Source organism: Chiloscyllium plagiosum, unplaced genomic scaffold (assembly GCF_037043375.1).
Source record: "Chiloscyllium plagiosum isolate Xiang-an unplaced genomic scaffold, Cpla_swu_hap1 HiC_scaffold_46, whole genome shotgun sequence".
In the NCBI taxonomy this organism is placed as follows: Eukaryota; Metazoa; Chordata; class Chondrichthyes; order Orectolobiformes; family Hemiscylliidae; genus Chiloscyllium; species Chiloscyllium plagiosum.
Window position 1 is genome coordinate 15,610,479 of NW_028270184.1, and position 22,011 is coordinate 15,632,489.

At 44.2% G+C, this 22,011-nt stretch overlaps 1 protein-coding gene across 5 annotated transcripts in view; it reads right to left on the reverse strand.

Moving 5' to 3' along the window:
• Nucleotides 1–12,139: 12,139 nt before the first annotated feature.
• LOC122543928 (uncharacterized) overlaps nt 12,140–22,011 on the reverse strand; it is a 64,949-nt gene continuing 55,077 nt past the window's right edge. For 4 of the 5 annotated variants that reach the window (XM_087983644.1, XM_087983645.1, XM_087983643.1 and 1 more), the window contains one exon: nt 12,141–14,498. In XM_087983644.1, the coding sequence (XP_087839770.1) occupies nt 13,434–14,438 (1,005 nt within the window). In that variant the 5' untranslated portion in view covers nt 14,439–14,498 and the 3' untranslated portion in view covers nt 12,141–13,433. Of the gene's footprint in view, nt 14,499–20,853; nt 21,348–22,011 lie in introns of all 5 variants that reach the window. The other variant, XM_087983647.1, reaches the window with a different exon arrangement.

Sequence of the window (22,011 nt, forward strand, 5' to 3'; positions counted from 1 at the left end):
ATGTCTGTTAGCAGCAGATGTCTGAGCTGAGGCATTCACATTTGTGAAATTAAGGTTGCTTCGCCAAAAAGCCTAAAAATATTATCTCAGAGAAATCCTGTTCTCTCAGTTATGTGTGTGTGTCTGTCTGTGTGTGTGTGTGTTTATTAATATTTCAAGCCTCTGGTTAACTGCTGTGTTATGATTTGTTTTATATTTTGATGTTCCTGTGGTGTTATTTCACACAGTGGAGAGGGTGGTGTGCAGATAAAGCTGGGTTCTTGCTGTGTAATTTTGCTGCAAAATGCTCCCACTCCCCCTTCCAGCTAACCTTCTCTCTTTTATCCCAAGGAACTTCTGTTTGGAAAGATGCCATGTGAAGATCCAAAATGTTTGGGGCCAGGAAAGCCTTGAACAAGAACAACCTGCTCTTAGGGTTTAGAAAGGATTTACAAGGATGTTGCCAGGGTTGGAGGCTTTGAGCTATAGGGAGAGGTTGAATAGGCTGGAGCTGTTTTCTCTGGAGTGTCGGAGGCTGAGGGGTGACCTTATAGAGATTTATGAAATCATGAGGGGCATGGCTAGGGTAAATTCCTGGGGTGGGGGAGTTCAGAACTAGAGGACATACTTTGAGGGTGAGAAAGGAAAGATATAAAAAGGACCTAAAGGGCAACTTTTTAATGCCGAAGGTGGTGTTTCTATGGAGTCGAGAGTGTGGTGCTGGAAAAGCACAGCAGGTCAGGCAGCATCCGAGGAACAGGAGAATCGACATTTCGGGTAAAAGCCCTTCATCAGGAATGTGTTTGGAAATGAGCTGCCAGACGAAGTGGTGGAGGCTGGTACAATTGCAACCTTTAAAAGGCATCTGGATGGACGTATGAATAGGAAGGGTTGAGAGGGATATGGGCCAAATGCTGGCAAATGGGACTAGATTAGGTTAGGATATCTGGTCGGCATGGACAAGTTGGACCGAAGGGTCTGTTTCCTTGCTGTACATCTCAATGACTCTGTAACAGGAAGGAACAAACATGGAAGAGCAGTTTTTCTGTAAATTGGCTTTTTTTTTTAAAACTTGTCGTACCTGAAGAAAAAGAATTGGGTTTGGTTAGTGAAATTTTTGTCTGGCAGTTCACTTCTGCAACAGTGTGTGTTCATGTTTTGTGGGTATCTCATCATTTCGAATTTTACTTCTCAAGACTGTGTCTTGACCGAATGTATAAGGACATCTCCGAATCTCACTCTGTAAACATACTTATGTCTTTGTGTTAGACCGCCAGTGACAGCCATGTTCTGAAGTAAGATCCGAAGAATAGAAATATGATTCCAACCAGATAATCTGTTTAGTCATGTCTTTGTGAGATAAATATTGAGCAATTCACCAGGAAGGATTCTCCTGATGTTTGGAAATAACATGATGAATGATCAATGGAGAGAGCTTCCTCTAATGCTCAATTCAATTCTTCAGATTTTATAAGGTCATTTCCAACAAATCTCCGAATCTCGAGAAAGGAATCTCCTTACTGACTTCTCACCTCCCCAGCTGTTTCTGAGCTTCAGCAGATACATATGTCACCGACTCAACCTTTCCTCATCAGACAATATGTCCATTCCAACCGTTAGTTGAATATTCTCTGAACTGCTTCCAATAGATTTCCTTAAATAAAGATACCAATACTTCCAGTATTCCAGATGCCCTTTACAGCTGAAGCATAATCTCTTCAATTTTGTATTTAATTTCCTTTGTAATAAACAATAGCATTCTTTGAACTTTCCTAAACATTTGTTGTACCTGTATATCAACTTTTTGCAATTTATGCAGGACACCCAGATCTTTCAGGATATGTTTCTCAACCCTATTCTTCTGCCTTCTCCCCATAACCCCCTCATTGATCAAGAACCTATTGCTTTGGGGAAAATCACCAGCCTCGGAGTCAGAGTCGGGGTTCAATGACAGAGTTTATTGTACAAGGAAATATCGGAGCTCTAGCGAGAGAAAGACACCAACAGCACAGGGGTCAGTTATGAGTCTTCTCTCAATCCAGAGCACATGTCAAGATACTTTTATACATTTTGTAATAATAGGTCAGTGATGAGGTTATTTGTAACATGGTTTGTTTATGGTAATCATTGCAGAATCGTTAATAGTTTTGGTGCAGTCATTGTCAGTTCCAGTGCAGCCTTTGTTAATTCAGCACATTCGTTGTCAGTTTCAGAACAGACATTGTCAGATTACTGCAGCCCTAACTATTAGGATTTCGTATTGAGTCTGTATCAAGCTGTCAGCATTTCAGTCAAAGGTGTTGGCTGGACCCAGACTCCCTAGCAGGCAGTGTACGCTACTCGTGTACTCTCTCCCCCACACGCCTTAAACTAATCAACTAAGTTGTGAGTGCATTGTACTGGCATTCTGGTGGCCCCAGGCAGTGTCTGTATTCGCTCTGCTGTCTTTCTCCATATTGTGGTACGTCAGCCATCTTGTGTGTCAAGTGGCCAACTGATGGCTCAGCGGCCATCTTGTGTGTCCATGTGCCTAGTGTCACTCTGCCCTGTGCCATCTCCCACTTCACTCCCCCCTTTGTGTTCAAGGAGGCGACTTCGGAGATCTCCCGCAGACCACCCAATTCACATGTAGAGGTAGGAGGAGAAAGTGAGGTCTGCAGACGCTGGAGATCAAAGCTGAAACTTTATTGCTGGAACAGCACAGCAGGTCAGGCAGCATCTAGGGAACAGAAGATTCGACGTTTCGGGCACATGCCCCTACATGTAGAGGTAGGTCATCTCTGGGAGCTCCTCCTCCCGAGGGGTATCATGGAGTGCCAATTTCATTGGGGGCTGTTCCGTGGTGACACTCGCTGCTGGTACAGTTCTGGTCAGTAGCATCTTACAGCAGAGCTTTAAACACCAAGGCCCACACAGAATACCAGCGTGAGGAGAACTATCCCATGTGCTAAATAGGGTCCCTAAGATTTACCTAGCAACCAATTTTGCCAGCTGTCTGTAATTGTGGCTCCCTGTCGAAAACTATCTAGCTGGTCTCGGATATTCTTGATGGCTTCTGTAAGGCTAAAAGAGGCATCAATAACATGGGTGATATAATGTCACCAATAGTTGTACAAACTCCCCCATGCTGTGCTAATTGATAATCCACCACGTAATGTGTCTGCTATGTGTCGAGTCTGAGTTCAGCCAGCTCTGTATTAATTTTTTTCCAGGGCTTTTGAGGTATTATTGCATAAGATAGTCAGGCCAGATACAAGATCATTTTGATTCTTAGCGCTGACAACCCCTACTGTGCCCCCCAAAGATAAAGAATCCATATCCCAATGATGACCCCAAAGTGGTGGGGACCTGCTGGTCAGCACGGAACTCCTGACTGATGGAGCGGGTCACTATCTTTCTCTGAATATATATCCCCCACTGGGGCATGGTACAGTAAGGGATTACCCCTACTGAAAACAGGTTTGGGAGGTCTGGGGTGTCTGTGGCATAAGTCCCCCTAAACAGAAAAACAAATCCCTTTGCCGTCGGTAACGTACATTGTCCTGTCCTTCCATCTGTCTATCCACCCGTATCGCCCCTGATCGCCCGGGCACTCCCTCCCCGGCTGGTAAGAACGGGTACGTCAATGTGGCAGAGCTGACATGGGTGCCTTTGCACTGACTACATAAGAATTGTCTGCCCACAGTCACATTCAAGCATGCCTGCTTGCTGCAGACGTAGGTAAACTGTTCCCCAGTGCTTGTACAGTGCTGATAAGTGCACTGTGTCTGGATGCATGAGTCATGTTTTTGGGAATCAGGGTGTAAAAGCATCCCCATCCCTGACCTGTGAAACAGAGCAGGTAGTTACAGGGTTTGAAACAGGTGTTCCCTTCCCTCGGCTGAGGGACCCGGCCCCATGGTCCTGTCCAGCTGCACACATCCACCCTGATATCCCTGTTTGTATTTCCCTATCTGCCCCTGACACGGCACTTCTGAAGTGTCCACTGCATACAGTTCATAAGGGGTCAACACCGGGGTGGCCGCAAATAGGGATTATACTGATCCTGCCAGTGGATAGCAGACAGTACGGTTCCCGTGCATACTTAGGTGGGTTTTATAGAAGAGGTTATCTTCAAATCCTGACACTTAAATACATACAGGTATGTACATTTTGCAGTTAAATAAAGTTATCAGTCAAAGTCTTTGTTTTTGTCCAGAGGTGCAGTTGTGCTTCTGGGTGGTTTTGTTTTGTGTTGTCAGTACTCCCCCCGGGATGACCACCGTCCCTGTCTGCACCTGGGGAATGGTCAATGACATTAGTTTGGTCACAGGAGTCTTTAAACGGTGTTAGTTGGGTCCAGTGCTTCCATGTGCCTTTCCCTTTAATAACCCCACTTATTACCACATCATATGGCCTATTCCATTTTGGGGCAAAGCCTGGTCTGTCAGGCAATGCTCACACTTGGACACGGCTTCCTGATGCAAGGACCTCAGGGAAGATTTCGACTTCCCCTGCTTTGTCCTTTTTGTCCTGTTTATCAATTACAGATTTCCACATCCCTTTCAATTGGGCAGTAAATTCTCTCACATATCACCGAATTTTGTCTTTAATGGACCCACATCGGTGCTACCTGTGATTATTGTCTCTGGCAATTGCATTGCTTGCCCGGTTATTAATTCATATGGTGTTATCCCAGTTGCCTGATTCATGGTTGCTCTTAATCTTATTAGTATGGCTGGCAGCACTTAAGCCCATGTATTGCCTGAGGTTGGTCTCGCCTTAGCTAAAGTAATTTTGAGTGTCCTATTCATTCTCACTGCCATCCCTGAGCTCTAGGGTGAAATTTTTGTCTAATGCCATGTGATTGGCAGACAGTCTTCATGACCATGCCTGTAAAATGTGTCCCTTGGTCAGAGTCGGTCTGGAGGGTTACTCCCACCTCGGGGTTACCTCCTCCACCAATATTCTGGCTACAGTGGATGTGGTGCAGCTTTTGGGTAGGAATGCTTCCAGCCACCAGGTAAATTGGTCTATGATGACCAGGCAGGATGTTTTCCCACGGGAGGGTGGTAGTAGCCCTGTAAGATCTATTTGAAGGTGTCTCCAGGGTCCCCTAGATTTGGACTGGTGTCCCATCCTAACTTTTATGAGTCTCCCTGGGTTATGTTGTGCACAAACCATGCATCTGTGGCAGTACTTGGCCACATCACCTCCCACTCCCTTTCACCACCACACTCTCCCTAGGCTTGCTATAATGGCCTCTCTACCTGTATGGGAGAGCCCATAGTGCAGTTCAAGCAATGTGTTCTGTATACATGCTGGTGCCAATACCTTGTCTGCTCATCTCCAGACACCATCCTCCCCTTTGACTGCTGCCTGCAGTCTCCATTGCTCTCTCTCTTCCTGCAGGGTATCATCCTGTAGCTGCAGAATTTGGATAGTGTGCTATTTCAACAGTGGCTATTGCAGCCTCGTCAATGGCTACTTTTCCTAGGGCTTTCTGAGCTGAAGGATGTTATAGGTTACAGAGAGACATAGATAAGCTGCAGAGCTGGGCTGAGAGGTGGCAATTGGAGTTTAATGCGGACAAGTGTGAGGTGATTCACTTTGGTCAGAGTAACTGGAATGCAAAGTACTGAGCTAATGGTAAGATTCTTGGTAGTGTAGATGAGCAGAGAGATCTTGGTGTCCAGGTACACAGATCCTGGAAAGTTGCCACCCAGGTTGACAGGGTTGTTAAGAAGGATAGCTGGTCACACCAACTAGCCACGAAACGACATGACCAGCTATCCTTCGTAGCCACACACTCAGATGACAAGCAACATGAGTTCGACTGGGACAACACTACTATTATAGGACAAGCCAAACAGAGAACAGCCAGGGAATGCCTAGGGCCATGGCACTCATCCACAGATTCAATCAATAAGCACATCGACCTGGTCCCAATATACCGGCCACTGCAGGAACTGACAACCGTAAGCGGCAGATACAAATCACTATAAATGCCAGAGGAAACATCACAGAAGCGCTTCACAGGAGGCTTCCAAGCACTGAGGATGTCACCCAGACAGGGGACGAAACGTCTGCAACACAAATTCCCAGCTCGGCGAACAGAACCACAACAACGAGCACCCGAGCTACAAATCTTCTCCCAAACTTTGAACCTAGGGTTTATGTCACGCTACATGTAACCCTACACTATTCTGTATCTGTAAAATCTTTCTTACCCCGTCCTGTTTTGACACCATCTTGATAACTTATGATCTATTTACTTTTGTTAGTTTGTACAGTTTTGGATTATTTATGACTTTGGTTACACCCTCGGCATGCAACTCGTGTAACTGTCATGTCATTGGTTTGTCTCCAGCACCACCTTATTCTGAATTTTTTTGTAATTATCTTTCTGCCTCAACTAATCGGATAATAGTCACCTTGCTATTGATGTTGACACTTTGCTCACACCATCTGACGCTTTTGATCACCTGCAGAGACTTATTATTCAACCTGTCTAACTCCACTCACACCATTTGTGTGGTCTTTTGATCTTACTGCATATAAATTCTGTGCCTGTGCGTTTCTCTTCACTTCACCTGACAAAGGAGCAGCACTCCAAAAGTTTGTGACTTCAAATAAACCTGTTGAACTATAACCTGGTGGTGTGTGATGACTGATCTTATCCACCCCAGTCCAACACCAACACCTCCACATCTCTGATCATGAATACTTGACGCTCTTCCAAATAAGTTTCTAAATTTGCAAAATTATTCAGGGATCATAACTTCCCTTACATTCTCAAAACATTTCTCTCAGTTAGAACATTACAGCGGAGTACTGGCCCTTTGAGTCTCAATGGTGCGCCAACCTGTGGAACCAATCTGAAGCCCTCTAACCTACACTATTCCATTTTCATTCATATGTCTATGCAATGACCATTTAAATGCCCTTAACTTTGGTGAGTCTACTACTGTTGCAGGCAGGCCATTCTGCACCCCTATTACTCTGAGTAAAGAAACTACCTCGGACATCTGTCACCCCTCAATTTAAAGCTATGTCCCTTCGTACTAGCCATCACCATCGGAGGAAAAAGGCTCTCACTGTCCACACTGTCTAACCCTTTGATTATCTTGTATTTCTCAGTTAAATCACCTCTCAACCTTCTTCTCTCTGACGAAAACAGCCTCAAGTCCCTCAGCCTTTCCTCATAAGACCTTCCGTCCATACCAGGCAACATCCTAGTACATCTCCTCTGAACTCTTTGCAAAGCTTCCACATCCTTCCCATAATGCGGTGACCAGAACTGTATGCGGAGAGAGGCCGCACCAGAGATTTGTACAGCTGCAGCATGACCTCATGGCTCTGAAACTCAAACCCTCTACCAATCTTAACAACCCTATCAAGCTGGATGGCAACTTTCAGGGATCTGTGTACAAGGACACAGAGATCGCTCTGCTCAAGTTGACTGATCCTAGAGTGTGTCTTTCTCCCTTAAAAATTCTACAAATATCTGATTAGGTTTCTTTCTTGTACACCTAAATTTCAATTAATGCTGAGTCTCCTGACACCTCTGATATGGAAAGTTCTACTCAGACTTTGTGAAAACACTTGCCAATAAAAATAATGGTGGTGCCCAAATCAGCACAATAAATCTGAGTGACTGGAATGGAAGGACTTCATTGGCAGTACATTGGGATAGGGGGATGATTCTCACTTTGGGGGCTGTACCGGACAGACATGCGAGATGTGCAGAGTTCAAATCCTGGACAAGCTCCCATTGACTGTTTTTATTCTGGGTGGCTCAGTGGTTAGCACTGCTGCCTCACAGCACCAGGGATCCAGGTTCAATTCCAACCTCAAGGCGACTGCGTGTGTGGAGTTTGCACATTCTCCCAGCATCTGTATGGGTTTGCTTCAGTATTCTCCCATTGTCAAAAGATGCGCAGATTTGGTGGATTGGCCATGCTAAATTGCCCATAGTGTCCAGGGACGTGCATGTTAGTGGGTTAGCCTTGGGAAATACAGTGTTACAAGGATAGGGTAGAAGGGTGGGTCCGGGCGAGATGCTGTTTAGAGGATCGGTGTGGACTCAATGGACCAAATGACCTGCTTCCACACTGTAGAGATTCTGTGACTACTGGGAGGGGTTAGAGGGTGTCAGGACAATATCCTCTTCAGTTCACATGCTTTAGATACAAACTTACAATCATTGAATATTGCTGCTTTGACTGTTTCATATGCTGTTAATTGTTGTCTGAGCTGGTGTACAGTCAGAGCTGTACCTGTTGAAATACTTCATAACATTAAGATCCTCTTGGCCATTTTGTCTGTCCAACTACCTGCTCAAATTAGGTAAGATACGTGTTGACTCCATCCTTTTTAAATTGAGACACAAAGCTCGGGTAAATCAATTTCCTCAGTGGAACCATAATCGTCTTTCAGACTACCTATTTCTTCCTTCTCTGTTCTAAGTTTTCCTTTGACAAACTCATTTTCTCCAATTTCCTTATCTCTTTGGAGTTTGCTTATTTGAAATCCATTTCATTTTCTCTCTCTCTCTCCATTATTCCATGTTTTTCTTCATCTTCTCATTCTGTTACTCTCCAATTTACATTTTCTTCAATTTCCAGTCTTATTTTTATTTTTCATTCGCCAAGTCCTGTCTTTTTTCATTTATACCAGCTAATTCCAACTGAGACACCCTGGTTCTAAGTTTCCTTTCTTCAATTCTAAATGTTGTATAATGATTTCAAGGATCTTGTCCTTACAATATCTTACACTAACGTCTACCTTCAATTTTTCTGCTCTCAATTTAGCTTTCATTACAAATTTTAGATAATCCATTGTTATATCTTGAACTGCCAGAAAATTCTTAGCAACATCCAAATCCATTGTTAGGTTTTAAATTCTGCCCTCCCCACCCCCCACAGTTGCTTCATGTCCCAGAACCATTCCATAGCTTTTAGTTTAACAAGACAGACACAGATCCCTTTTAAATCGAATTTACTCTGAAATCCCATCAACAGTCCCCAGTTGCCCTCTACTTGTTATGATCCCAGCTGATGTTATTGTTGGAGAAGCCAAACAGAAACCTGATAATTTGATTTGATATTAATAATATGGTCTCTTATTGAAACAAAGTGTACAATGCTGCAGACTTTGCTTTAACAATAAAACAGAAGTTTATTTGCAAGAGATAAATATAAAACAAAATAAGCCAAGCTATTTACTTACAAAAGAAATTCAGTTTTTTTAAACAGCACAGTAAGTGTATAATCCCACTAATCACAAAAAAATTGTAAAGAAACAAAACAGCCTTTATATATAATACCCAAAACATCACTCATTGAAACATAGAAACTAGAAGCAGGAATAGACTATTCAGCCTTTCAAGCCTGCTCCACCATTCAGTATGATCGTGACTGATCCTCATCTCTACCATCTTCTCACTTCCTCCCTGTACTGCCTGTTGCCTTTAAAATCTAAAAAAAAATTATCCAACTGTTTCTTGAACATATTCAGCGACTTGGCTTCACAGCCTTCTGTAGTAGAGAATTCCACAAGTTCACTATTGTTTCAGTGAACAAATGTTTCATCATCGCAGTCCTAAGACTTATGCAGTACTCACACCAGAGCCCATGTGTCCAACACCTTTGTAGGTTTAAGACACTTCTGGCTTGGACTGAAACTAGAGATATTTCTCCATGGAGCTACATGGCTTAAAATCTACTCAGCTTTAAATAACGGCTTAAGGTTTTAATTCCAACACCCCTGGTTTGGGACAAACTCTAACTGTTCACTCTTAGGTAACCTCGTTCATTATACCTCCTTGCCTCTTTGCAACTGCATAGACATCGTATTCCAATAATCTCAGCTGGCTGCTCAAAACTCAATAAAACTGAAACCTAAAGTTTCCCTCTCAAAGTCATGGGGATTTCCCTTAAATGTTAACAGAAGTTTCTAGGAATCTGTATCAAACCTTGAGGCCCCATTAATTTTCTTGCTGGATTGCACAACACCATTAGTAGTGCACACAAACACATTCAATCTACAGCCAGGCCTTCAAAAACTGGTTTTAAAATAAATCACCATGGCTACAATATGTACAATCTAATTATTAACTTAACAGAAAACACACCAATTATTAACTCAAATACCAAACCAAAATTGCAATACATGATATTCAATATATATGTATATGTACAGTAGGTTAATACAGAAGACAAAATCACATGGGTGAGGGCTAATTTCTGAACTTGGATTGGAGGATTGAATAACCAATAAGACAGTTCAGATAAATGGGTCCTTTCTGGTTGGCAGTCAGTGGGGTGCCACACGGTACAGTCCTTGGGCCCCAGCTATTTACAATCCTCATTAATGCCTTGGATACAGGATAAAATGTATTACAGCTAAGTTTGCAGATGACACTCTAATAGATGGAAAAATTCATTGCAATGATGAAATAAGAAATTTAAGAAATGGATATGGATACATTATGTGAGTGGGCCAAATTTTGGCAGATGAAATTTAACATGGGTTTGTGTGAGGTTATTAATTTTGGTCAGAGGAATAGAAAAGCAATTTATTATCTACCGTAAGTGGAGAGAACTATCAGAGTTCTTCGGAGCAGAGGGATCTGGGTGTCCTCATGTATTAATCGTAGAAAACTAGTATTAGGTCTCACAGTTTATAAAGGAAGACAAATGGAATTTGGCAGTTATTGCTATTGGAATACAGTATAAAAGTAGGGATGTGTTGCTGTAACTGCACAAGGCATTTGTTTGACCACATCTGAAGTAACATGCATAATTTCAGTCCCTTTACTTGAGAATGGACGTAGTTGTATTGGAAGCCTCTTCAGTGGAGGTTCACTAGATTCATTCCAGAGTTGAGGGGTTAGTTACGATCAGAGATTGAGTATGAATAGAGATTCAGTAGTTTAAGCCGATACTCTCTGGAGTTTAGAAGAGTGAGAGAAGATCTAACTGAGGGATATAAGATGCTAAGGGGATTGACAAAGTTGACTTAGAAAAGATGTTTCCTTCTGGGGCAATTGCGAATGAGGGGTCATAACTTTTGGGTGTAGGTTAACAGATTTAAAACAGGTAAGGAAAAATTACTTATCCCCAAGGGTTGTGAATTGGTGGATTCACTATTCCAGAGTATGATGGATGCTGGGTCATTGAGTAAGTTTAAGGAGTCACTTGAGGTAGTTTACAGAAGGTAAGTAAGGCAAAGCTCTCAGAATTAACAGTCAAGCTGCAGTTGAGGTTGCGTGTGCCTGAGAAAAAGGGAGGTAAGTGCAGCAGGAGCTCAGCATTTACAATTACCAGGAATACAGTCAGAATCATTGGAAATAACTAAAATCTAATTGCAAATGGAGAAAAAAGCATAGTCCTGGTAACAAAAAGCAAAAGAGAGGCAAAAGCAAAAGACAAGGATATGGATCGAGGTTTTGAACTTCAAATTAAACAACATCTTCCACTGACCCAATCAATCAAAATCTCTGTAGTCTTAGATAACCTTCTTCACTGTCCACTATCCCAGCAATTTTGGTGTCATTCACAAACTTATTAATCACACCTTCTGTATTCACATTTAAAATCATTTTTATAAATGACAAGCAAAAATGAACAAAGTGATGGATGACCATCTCACTCAGCTCCTGCTTTTGCCTCAGCCAGGCTGTTCCAATGCATTATACAACTGAGGTTGGTACAATAAATTGAACAAAAAAACAACCAGCTATGTCATGTCCACAAAAGTAAGACAAATCTAACCCTACGAATTAATTCTGTTCTCCATTCTCAGCAAAATGATGGAATTGGGCAACATTTCTATCAGACAGTATTGACTCAGCAATAACCAGCTCACTGATCCACCAGGGCCACCATTGCAGATTGTTGGGGTACACTCATGTCCTTTTGGGAAAGAAACTGCCACCCTTACCCAGACTGACTTACACATGTAATTGCATGCATTTTATCCTTTGCTATTTCCGCCACCTACAATCAAATCCCACCACCAGAGATGTATTTCCCTCCCCAGTCCAAAATGTGTTCCGCAGAGACCATTCCCTCCATGACTCCCTCGTTAGATCCATGCCTCTCCCACCAACCCATCCTCCACTCCTGGCACCTTCCTTTGGCACCGCAAGAGGTGTAAAACCTGCGCCCACACCTCCCCCCCCCCACCTCCATTCAAGGCCCCAAAGGATCCTTCCACATCTGGTAGAGATTGTCCTGCATGTCCAAACACCTCATCTACTCTGTCCATTGCTCTTGATGTGGTCTTCTCTACATAGGTGAGACAGGATGCCAACTTGCGGGACATTTCAGAGAACATCTTTGGGACACACACATCAATCAACGCCGCTGCCCAGTGACCGAACACTTCAACTCCCCCTCCCACTCTGCCAAGGACATGCAAGTCCTCCATCGCCAAATTTTAGCCACCCGATGCTGGGAGGAACACTTCATCTTTCACCTTGGGACCCTCCAATCTCACAGGATCAACGTGGATTTCACCAGCTTCCTCATTTCCCCTCCCCCCACCTTATCGCAGATCCAACCTTCCAACTCGGCACCGCCCTCTTGAACTGTCCTACCTGTCCATCTTCCTCCCCACCTATCTGCTCCACCCAACCTCATCCACCTATCGCATTCCCAGCCACATTTCTCCCAGCCCCAGCCTCACCGCGCCTCATTTATCTCTCAGCCCCCCTTGGGCCACCCCTACATTCCTGCTAAGAGCTTATGCTCCTCTCCTGCTCCTCAGATGGTGCCTGACTGGCTGTTCTTTTCCAGCACATTTTTTGACTTTAAAGTGAGAAGGACCAGACCAGATGAGAGCAAAAGCTGTTAAAAATTGCAGCTAACAGAGGGAAGTTAGACACTCCGCGATTTAGTGGAAAGTGGGTCGAGGACTAGCTGTTGGGTCTTATGGACCTGAAGACCTCTGGGAGGTTGGAGAGGAACTGGAGGAAGATGTGAGTTCAGGGGTCAAACAAGATGGAACTTCAGAGACAATTTCAGGGAAAGGAAGGACACCAAGAAGCAGCTCATTGGATTGTCTAACTCTGAATGACAAAGAGATTCCATGAACACCTCACAGAATGGAAGATAAAGAAAGGAAAAAAAAAAATCAAGAGAGAGTACTAAAGACTTTAGAAAGCCTCATTTGGCTGTGAATTTAACATAAACGTGATAATAGTCTTGATTAAAACCCATAACTGGGCTGAAATTTAAAGATCAACAGAAGAACATGGCTGTGGCTTAATGTGATTAACAGCAAAATCCAATTCCTCCAGTCAGAAGGAGGTCAACTCAAAGAACACCAACATGTATTAGAGATTTTAAAACTACTTGATACATTACATTTAAGACAAAATTTCATTGTCACCCAGGTCATCCGGCAGAGGAGGGGGGGAAGAAAACACGATGACACAGGGGCTTCTTCACAGTAACAACCAGTCGCTGTCATTGCTCATGAACCCGCTGGTGATGCAGCAGTTTGGATTTCATAGTGAATCCCTTCCCACACTCGGTACAGGTGAATGGTCTCTCCCCAGTGTGAATCCGCTGGTGTACAGTGAGTTGCGTTGACCACTTGAACCCAGTCCCACAGTGAGAGCACCTGAAGGGTCTCTCGTCTGTGTGAACACGTTGATGGGACACCAGGTCTCCAGATCTTTTAAAGCATTTCCCACAGTCTGAACAGTTGAAAGGTCTTTCCTCTGTGTGGAGTCGCTGGTGTTTCAGCAGGTTGGATTTCTGAGTGAATCCCTTGCCACACTCAGGGCAGGTGAATGGCCTCTCCCCAGTGTGTGTTTGCTGATGTACAGTGAGTTGGAACGACTGCCTGAACCCAGCTCCACAGTGGGAGCACACGAACGGTCTCCGATCAGTGTGAACCCGTTGATGTGACATCAGGTCCCCAGACCTTTTATAGCATTTCCCACAGTCTGAGCACTGAAAAGGTCTCTCCTCTGTGTGAACTTGCTGGTGTTTCAGTAGGATTGATTTCCGAGCGAATGTCTTCCCACATTCTGAGCAGCTGAATGGTCTCTCCCCAGTGTGAATCCGTTGGTGTTCAATGAGGTCAGACGATTGCTTGAACCCAGCCCCACAGTGAGAGCAACTGAAGGGTCTCTCGCCAGTGTGAACACGTCGATGTAACTTGAGGGCCCCTGAACGTTTATAGCACTTTCCACAGTCCAGGCATTGAAAAGGTCTCTCCTCAGTGTGAACTTGCTGGTGTTTCCGCAGGATGGACGATCGCATGAATCCTTTCCCACATTCGGAGCAGACAAATGGCATTTGTCCAGTGTGAATGTATTTATGTTGTGAGAGGGCAGATGACCTGCTGAAGCCTTGTCCACACGTACAACATGTGTACGGTTTCTCCCCACTGTGAATGGTGCTTTTTCCTTCCATGTTCAAAATCCAATGATATTTAGGCTGCAATAAACTGGGCAACGCCATCAGATCTGAAGTGATGTTCGGTTTTAATCTCCTCACTGCAAATCTTCTCCTTGTAAAACTCTGTGAAATTGGTTGAAAACATAAAAAGGGAAGTGGAGTGAGAACACAGAAAAAGAAACAAAGGTGATAAGACCATAAGATGTAGGACGAGAAAGAGGTAATTCAACCCAGTGAGGCTGCTGTCACCATTCAATGAGATCGTGGCTGATCTGTTAATCCTCAGCTCAACCTTCCTGCCTTGTCCCCTAACTGATTAAAATTGGATTATCACAGTCTTGGATACATTGAGCAGCCCAACCTTTACAGTCCTCTGCAGTCAAGAATGACAGATTCAGTACCCCCTTAGCGAAGGAATTCCTCCACATCTCTGTCTTAAATATGGGATTACTTACACGGAGATTATGTTCTCCGGTCCTAGACTGTTAAACAAGAAGAAACAATCTCTCTGATCTACCCTGTCAAACCTCTAAGAATCTTTTATTTTGAATAAGGTCTTCTCTCATTCTTCTAAGCTCCAATGAGCAAGCTGGGCCTGTACTCAATTTCATCTCCTGAGAAAATCATCTCATGACCGGGATCAATCTCTCCAACATTCTACAGACTGCCTACCCAAAAATAAGGAGAGTAAAACTGGTCACAGTATTGCAGGTGTAATCTGACAAATGTCTTGTCCAGTTTTAGCAACGTATCCCTAATTAAATAGAATAGGGTATAAAAATAAGGGTCAACCTTTCTGATTAAAGGAATCTACCATGCCTGCCTCTACCACCTCTGCTGGCAACGTGTTCCAAATGCCCACCACCCTCTGTGTGAAGTACCTGCCGTGTGTATCCCCGTTAAACTTTCCACCTCTCACCTTGAAAGCATGATCTCTCGTTATTGAATCCTTCACCCTGGGAAAAAGCTTGTCTCTATCCACCCTGTCTATACCCTTCATGATTTTGTAAACCTCAATCAGGTCCCCCCTCAATCTCCTTTTTTTCTAGTGAAAATAAACCTATCCTACTCTGTTGCCTCCCTGGTGCCAGGGTCCGGGACGTCTCCGATCGGGTGTATAAGGTTCTAAAAGGGGAGGGCGAACAGCCAGAAATCTTGTTACATATTGGCACTAATGATATAGCCAGGAAAAGGATCGAGGATATAAAAAGTGATTTCAGGGAGTTAGGATGGAAGCTGCAAAGCAGGACGAACAGAGTAGTGTTCTCTAGTTTACTACTGGTGCCACGAGATAGCGAGGTGAGGGACAGGGAGAGGGTGCAGCTTAATACGTGGCTGCGCAGCTGGTGTAGGAGGGAGGGCTTCAGATATGTAGATAATTGGGATGCCTTCTGGGGAAGGTGGGACCTGTACAAGAAGGACGGGTTGCATCTGAACTGGAAGGGGACCAATGTCCTGGGTGGAAGTTTTGCACGAGTAGTTCGAGAGGGTTTAAACTAGTATGGCAGGGGGGTGGGAACCTGAGCTGTATACCTGAGATGAGAGTTGATGCAGATGAGGCAGGAGCAAGAGGTAGACCAGCTAGTGGGAAGGATTTTCCTGGCAAGGAACCAAGGTATCAGTAAAGTGTGTTTGCTTTAACGCAAGGAGTATCAGAAATAAAAGTGACGAACTTAGAGCATGGATCAGTACCTGGTGCTATGATGTTGTGCTGAGACATGGGTTTCTCAGGGGCAGGAATGGTTGCTGGCTGTTCCAGGGTTTAGAGCATTTAAAAAGAATAGGGAGGGGGGGGAAAAAAAAGAGGAGGGGGTGTAGCACTACTAATCAGAGAGGGTATCACAGCTACAGAAGCTTCCATTGTCGAGGAAGATCTGCCTACCGAGTCAGTATGGGTGGAAATTAGGAACAGCAAGGGAGCAGTCACCACTTTAGGGGTTTACTACAGGCCCCCCAATAGCAGCAGGGAGATGGAAGAAAGTATAGCTCGGCAGATTTTGGAAAAGTGTGGACGTAGTAGGGTTGTTGTAATGGGTGACTTTAACTTTCCCAATATTGATTGGAACCTCCTTCAAGCAGAAGATTTGAATGGAGCTGTTTTTGTAAAGTGTGTTCAGGAGGGTTTCCTAACTCAGTACGTTGATAGGCCGACGAGGGGAGAGGCCATTCTAGACTTGGTGCTCGGAAACGAGCCGGGGCAGGTATCAGATCTTGTGTGGGAGAGCATTTTTGTGATAGTGACCACAACTGCCTCACATTCTACATAGCTATGGAGAAGGACAGGATTAGGCAAAATGGGAGGATATTTAATTGGGGAAGATGAAACTATGATGCAATTAGACATGAGTTAGGAAGCATGGACTGGGAGCAATTGTTCCATGGTAAAGGCACTATAGACATGTGAAGACTGTTTAAGGAACAGTTGTTGCAAGTGATGAATAAATATGTCCCTCTGAGACAGGCAAGAAGTGGTAAGATAAAGGAACCTTGGATGACGAGAGCAGTGGAGCTTCTCGTCAAAAGGAAAAAGGTAGCTTACATAAGGTGGAGGAAGCTAAGGTCAAGCTCAGCTCTACAGGATTACAGGCAGGCAAGGAAGGAGCTTAAAAATGGTCTGAGGAGAGCCAGGAGGGGGCACGAGAAAGGCTTGGCAGAACGGATTAGGGAGAACACAAAGGCATTTTACACTTACGTGAGGAATAAGAGAATGACCAAAGAAAGAGTAGGCCCGATCAGGGATAGCATAGGGAATTTGTGTGTGGAGTCTGAGGAGGTAGGGGAAGCCCTAAATGAGTTTTTTGCTTCTGTCTTTACGAAAGAAACAAACTTTGTAGTGAATGAAACCTTTGAAGAGCAGGTGTGCATGCTGAAATGGATAGAGATAGAGGAAGCTGATGTGCTGAAAATTTTGTCAAACATTAAGATTGACAAGTCGCCAGGCCCGGACCAGATTTGTCCTCGGCTGCTTTGGGAAACGAGAAATGCAATTGCTTCGCCACTTGCGAAGATCTTTTCATCCTCGCTCTCCACTGGAGTCGTACCTGAGGACTGGAGAGAGGCAAATGTAATTCCTCTCTTCAAGAAAGGAAATAGGGAAATCCCCGGCAATTACAGACCAGTAAGTCTCACGTCTGTCGTCTGCAAGGTGTTAGAAAGGATTCTGAGGGATAGGATTTATGACCATCTGGAAGAGCATGGCTTGATTAAATGCAGTCAACATGGCTTTGTGAGGGACAGGTCATGCCTCACAAACCTTATCGAGTTCTTTGAGGATGTGACTAGAAAGGTTGATGAGGGTCGAGCTGTGGATGTGGTGTATATGGACTTTAGCAAGGCATTTGATAAGGTTCCCCATGGTAGGCTCATTCAGAAGGTCAGGAGGAATGGGATTCAGGGGAACATAGCTGTCTGGATACAGAATTGGCTGGCCAACAGAAGACAGCGAGTGGTAGTAGAAGGAAAATATTCTGCCTGGAAGTCTGTGGTGAGTGGTGTTCCACAGGGCTCTGTCCTTAGGCCTCTATTGTTTGTAATTTTTATTAATGACTTGGATGAGGGGATTGAAGGATGGGTCAGCAAGTTTGCAGATGACAAAAGGTTGGAGGTGTCATTGACAGTATAGAGGGCTGTTGTAGGCTGCAGCGGGACATTGACAGGATGCAGAGATGGGCTGAGAGGCGGCAGATGGAGTTCAACCTGGATAAATGCGAGGTGATGCATTTTGGAAGGTCGAATTTGAAAGCTGAGTACAGGATTAAGGATAGGATTCTTGGTAGTTTGGAGGAACAGAGGGATCTTGGGGTGCAGGTACATAGATCCCTTAAGATAGCCACCCAAGTGGACAGGGTTGTTAAGAAAGCATATGGTGTTTTGGCTTTCATTAATAGGGGTATTGAGTTTAAGAGTCGTGAGATCTTGTTGCAACTCTATAAAACTTTGGTTAGACCGCACTTGGAATACTGCATCCAGTTCTGGTCGCCCTATTATAAGAAAGATGTGGATGCTTTAGAGCGGGTTCAGAGGAGGTTTACCAGGATGCTGCCTGGACTGGAGGGCTTATCTTATAAGGAGAGGTTGACTGAGCTCTGACTTTTTTCATTGGAGAAAAGGAGGAGAAGAGGGGACCTAATTGAGGGATACAAGGTAATGAGAGGCATAGATAGAGTCGATAGCCAGAGACTATTTCCCAGGGCAGAAATGACTAACACGAGGGGTCATAGTTTTAAGCTGGTTGGAGGAAAGTATAGAGGGGATGTCAGAGGCGGGTTCTTTACACAGAGTTGTGAGAGCATGGAATGTGTTGCCAGCAGCAGTTGGGAGGCAGGGTCATTGGGGACATTTAAGAGACTCCTCGACATACATATGGTCACAGAAATTTGAGGGTGCATACATGAGGATCAGTGGTCGGCACAACATCGTGGGCTGAAGGGCCTGTTCTGTGCTGTACTGTTCTATGTTCTACTCAACCTCTCTTCATAGCAAGCAACTTGGATACCAGCTTTCTATCTTTCAAGCAGAAGGACCCACAATTCCCTCTGCGCTGCAGCTTTCTGCAATGTTTTACTCCATTTAAATAATATTCACCTCTGCTAATCTTCCAGTCAAAATGCATAAACATCTATCTTTCCCACAGTATTTCCATCTGCTGAGTTTTTGTCCGCTTGTTTAACCTGTCTCTATCCCTGTCTTCTCTCGTTATGTCATCCTCACTACTTGCCTCCATCTACCCACCTGGAAATAGTACAAATCACTTCTGTCATCCACGTCATTTGTATATATTATAAATAATTATGGCCCTAGTATTAATCCCGGTGGGACTCCACAAGTTACAATTTTCCATCACAAAAATGTCTTCTTTATCTCAACTCTTGTCTTCAACTCATTAGTCACGGGATGGCATGGTGGCTCAGTGGTTAGTACTGCTGCCTCACAGCACCAACCTCAGGAAACTGTCTTGTGTGGAGTTTGCACATTCTCTCCATGTCTGCAGGTTTTCCTCGAGGTGCTCTGGTTTCCTCCCACAATCCAAAGGTAAATTGGTCATGCTAAATTGCCCACAGTGTTCAGGGATGTGTAGGTTAGGAGTAAATGTAGAGTAATCGGGTCGGGGAATGGGTCTGAAGGGTTACTCTTCAGAGGGTTCGTGTGGACTTGTTGGGCCAGTTGGCCTGTTTCCACACACTGTAGGGATTCTATGATAGCAAATCCTTGATCAATGTTAATATATACCCCAACAATATGGGTTAATGGGTTCTTATCTTCTGAAGTAGTCTCATGAACAATACCTTACTGATTTTTTTTTCAAATCCATATATATTACACCTTCTTGTTACCTCCTCGAAATATTTCAACAAACTTGACAGCTATGATTCCCTTTCACAAAACCATGGTGATATTGCTTGATTACATAATGCATTTCTAAACGCTGTTATTCCAACGTCTAGAACAGACGGTAATATTTTCCCAATGTCAGAGCAGATTGTGAAATCTGGTAAATTTGTGTAGCTGAAAAATGGCCCACATCAACTCTAGCCTCCCAGTCTGCCTCGATCCCTGCAATTTGCCTACTGGTGAAACAGGAGCACAATAGACACTATATCCATATGCCTGCATTCCTCCCTGGAACATCTGGATAACAAGGACACCTATGTCAGGTTCCTCCTCATCAACTACAGCTCCACTCTAACACCAGCACCTCTACCAGAATAATCTCAAAACTCTGAGATCTAGGTCTCGGCTCTGCCCTCTGCAACTGGATCCTCAGCTTCCTAAGCCACAGACTGCAACAGTGAGGATAAACAACAGCACCTCCACAATAATCCTTAACACTGCCACTCCGCAAGGATGTATACTCAGCCCCTTACTGTACTCAGTGTACACTCACAAAACTCCTGGGATTGTATTCATTAGAGTTTAGAAGGTTATGGGGACATCTAATAGAAACTTACAAGCTAATACATGGCTTAGAAAGGGTGGACACTGGGAAGGTGTTTCCATTAGGCGGGGAGACTAGGATCCATGGGCACAGCCTTAGAATTAGAGGGGGTCAATTTAAAATGGAAATGAAGAGACATTTCTTCAGCCAGAGAGTGGTGGGCCTGTGGACTTCATTGCCACGGAGCACAGTGGAGGCCAGGCTGTTAAATGTCTTCAAGGTAGAGATTGATAAATTCTTAGTCTCACAAGGAATTAAGGGATACAGCAAGAGTGCGGGCAAATGGCGTTGAAATGCCCCTCAGCCATGACCAAATGGTAGAGTGATCTCGATGGGCCGAATGGCCTTACTTCTACTCCTATGTCTTATGGTCTAAAACTACAAGCTCGCTGACAACACTACCATTGTAGGCCGGTTGTCAAACAATGATAAGTGAGAATATAGAAATAAGATGGCATGATGCAATGGTAACAACCTCTCTTAATGTTAGCAAAATAAAAGAACTGATCATTGACTTCAAAAAGGAGGGGGACATGCTCTTACCTACGAGAACAGAGCTGAGGTAGAGAGGGTTGAGTGTGTCAAGCTCAGAGGATCGCCAATAACCCACAATGTATCCTGGACTTCTCACACAGATGCAACTGTCAAATTAGCACAACAACGCTTCTTCTTCCTCTGGAAATAACTTTTACAGATGCAGTATAAAAACCATTCTGGCTGGGGGCATGACAGCTTGGTACAGCAACTGCTCCATCCAGCATTGCCAGAACGTTGTGCACATAGCCCAGAGCATCATGGAAGCCAATCTTCCATCCATGGAGTCGGTCTACACTTCATGTTGCCATGAAAGGCTGCCAACATCAAAGACCCCTCCCACCCGGTAATGCTCTCTTCCAACCTCTTCCGTCAGGCAGAAGATACAGAAACCTGAACAGACACACACAGGCTCAGGAACAGCTTCTTCTCTGCTGTTATTAGACTGCTGAATGGACCTCTCTAACCTCAAATCTAATGTTGACCTTGCCTTTGTGCACCTCCTGTGTGAGAGAGAGAGAAAGCGAGAGAGAGAAAGTGAGACATGGAAGGTTGATTACTCAAACAGAACTTTAACAAAACCTTCCAAACTCGCCACTCCATCACCACAAAGGACCAGAAGAGTAGGCATATGAAACCATCACCACCTTGAAGCTCCCTCCAAGTCACACAATGTCGCTTCATCTACTGCTAGATGAATAGAAATTTCCACCAATCCAATCTCAAATTAGAGGGCATAGTCTGAGAATTAGGGCTAGACTGTTCATGACAGATGTTAGGAAGCACTACTGAACTGGTTTGGAACTCTCTTCCAAAAACTGCTGTCGATGCTCAGTTGTTTGTTTTAAATCTGAGATAGATAAACTTTCATTCAGCCAAGGTGTTCAGGGATATGTTCCAAAGGTGGGTATATGGAGTTAGACCACAGATTAGCCATGATTTCATTAAATGGTGGAACAGGCTCAACTGGCTGAATGGCCTATACCTGATCCTTTGTTCACTGAAAGCGAATGGCTTCAGTCCCTGCTACAAACTTCCTAACTCCAGCTGCATCTCTGTCCCTAATAACCGTCTGACCAGGCTGTCTGCAACATTAGTGGATATCAGACTTGTGGCTAGGCTTTTGACCACAACGACGCATCTCAATTTGATGTTCTATTTCCACAT